Consider the following 2,373-nt stretch of genomic DNA (forward strand, 5'->3'; position numbering starts at 1 on the left):
TACTAAAGTGCATCCAGACAAGGCTCAGGGTCAGAGACTGATGGAGGCTGAGCTGGTCCTCGGGGGACAGAGAGGGGGTGGGAGACATGGAGGGGGCACTTCCTGGAGGACTTCCTAGGAGCCCCTCAAGAGCCATTGCATCTAGTCTGGTCCTTTAGTTCTTCCAATTGTCCCGCTCAGCAGCAGGCTGGACCAGCAGTCACCAGGTCTAAGTGCTGGGGCATTTCAGGATGTGGCATCAGCTTCCAGATGGGGCAGCCTCCTGACATGGGTTGGGACTGGATGGAGGGGTGGCTGGGAAAGCCACAGTCATGCAGTGGGACCTGAGCCAAGCTGGCCCTGGGGGATGTGCCCAGTCAGCAGCAGGACTTCTGGCCAAGGCAGGGACTCAGCAGGCTGGGCGGGAGCACACAGGGCGGCAGATCAAGGACACGCAGGAGGATGGGCGGTAGCAGCTGGGCCGGCAGCAGGAGGCGGGGCCACAGTAGGAGGAGACAGGCACGCAGCAGGCAGGCCTGCACACTGGGCGGCAGGTGAGGCACACGCAGGAGGAGGACCTGTAGCAGGACGAGGTGCAGGAGGAGGGTCTATAGCAGGATGAGAGGCAGGAGGAGGGTCTGTAGCAGCTTGAGGGGGCTGGACAGAGAGTGGCCCTAGTACAGATAGGCCTGCGGCACACCGGTTTGCAGCAGACAGGCACACTGCAGGCCTGCTGGCAGGAGGAGGAGGTGCAGCAGGAGGGTTGGCAGCTCGACTGCTGGCAGCATGAGGGCATGCAGGAGCTCGTGCAGGAGCTGGTGCAGGCTGGTTGGCAGGGGCTGGATCCACAGGCCACCTGGCAGCAGGGGCTGGACACACAGCTCACTGGGGCACAGACAAGAGTCAAGCACGGGGCTGAAGCACAGCAGCTGGGGACACAGCAGGTGGGCTGGCAGCAGCTGGGGACACAACAGCTGGGGGTACAGCAGGAGGGCTGGCAGCAGCTGGGGACACAACAGCTGGGGGTACAGCAGGCGGGCTGGCAGCAGCTGGGGACACAACAGCTGGGGGTACAGCAGGCGGGCTGGCAGCAGCTGGGGACACAACAGCTGGGGGTGCAGCAGGAAGGCTGGCAGCAGCTGGGGACACAGCAGCTGGGGGCGCAGCAGGAGGGCTCACAGCAGCTCTCTGGACAGTCGTCCGCCTGCCAGGAAGATTCAGTACAAGAGTCACAGGAACCAGGCAGGCAGGCTCGGCTGCTGTAGCTCAGGTCACTGGAGCAGACGGACAGGGTGGATGCGGCCATGGTGGGGCAGTAGGGCTGGAGGAGGTGTGAGCGTGTGGTGAATGTGTGAATGTGTGAGATGCTGAGGGCCGTCCAGCTTTTATGCCCCTCCCTGGCTGTGTATGTTGTCCCAGGAGCAGGCTCACGCGTCCCTTCCTTGTTGACAGTGAGAGTGGGTCGTGGAGAATAAGCAGCAGATGTTTTCATCCCAGGAGTCATTGCTCAGCTCACAAAACTCTTTACCTTGGCGTGGGGTGTGTTTACCTGTTTATAGTCCTAGAAATAAATCTTGTCTTGATGTGTTAGTGCAGTGGTCGGCAAACTCATTAGTCCACAGAGCCAAATATCAACAGGACAACGATTGAAATTTCTTTTGAGAGCCAAATTTTTTAAACTGAAACTTCTTCTAACGCCACTTCTTCAAAATAGACTCGCCCAGGCTGTGGTATTTTGTGGAAGAGCCACACTCAAGGGGCCAAAGAGCCGCATGTGGCTCGCAAGCCGCAGTTTTCCGACCACGGTGTTAGTGGGATCACTGGGGGCCAAGTCAGAGCCCACGTGTGTGGGCAGCTAGATCCTGGTCCCTGGTCCGGGGAGCCCCGAGGTTGCTGCCCTGCAGGCGGGACCAGGTCGTGTGCCTTGTGGTTGGAGGTGTATTTAGTTTCTAAACAAAGACAGTGTGAGTCATCATGTGCATGCGATACCGCATCAGTGTCCTGGGGCCACATAACAAAGCACCGCAGACAGTGGGCCTCGCACAGCAGAAACAGCAGAACCGTATTTTGTCACCGTCTGGAGGCCAGAAGTCCCAGGTCCAGGTGCCGGCAGGGTTGGCTCTGAGTCTGTGAGGGAGCGCCTGCCCCCGCGTTCTCCCCCAGCTTCTCGTGGTTGCTGGCCATCTTTGGGTTCCTTGGCTTGGAGAAGCATCACCCCGATCTCCGCCTCCATGCTCACAAGGCCTTGTCCTTGTGTGCCTCCCTGTCCAAATTTCCCCTTTTCGTAAGGACATCAGTCATATCGGATTAGGACCTCATTTGAACTTGACTGTAACTGCAAAGACCCTATTGCCAAATAAGGTCACATTCGCAGGTCCTGGGGGAGAGGGCGCG

The 2,373-nt window shown here is 59.1% G+C and overlaps 1 protein-coding gene across 1 annotated transcript; it reads right to left on the bottom strand.

Annotated features, from left to right (window-relative positions):
• Positions 1-388: 388 nt before the first annotated feature.
• LOC308242743 (uncharacterized protein) lies at positions 389-1,303 on the bottom strand (the record flags this gene model as incomplete). The annotated part of the gene is made up of 2 exons (XM_080657212.1): positions 1,054-1,303; positions 389-804 (listed from the first exon to the last, which is right to left on the bottom strand). Exons 1-2 carry the CDS (start codon positions 1,283-1,285, stop codon positions 389-391), a joined length of 648 nt encoding a protein of 215 aa, XP_080513338.1. The 5' UTR covers positions 1,286-1,303.
• Positions 1,304-2,373: the final 1,070 nt, after the last annotated feature.

The sequence above is a fragment of the Plecotus auritus genome (assembly GCF_963455305.1).
Source record: "Plecotus auritus genome assembly, chromosome: 2".
Classification (NCBI taxonomy): Eukaryota; Metazoa; Chordata; class Mammalia; order Chiroptera; family Vespertilionidae; genus Plecotus; species Plecotus auritus.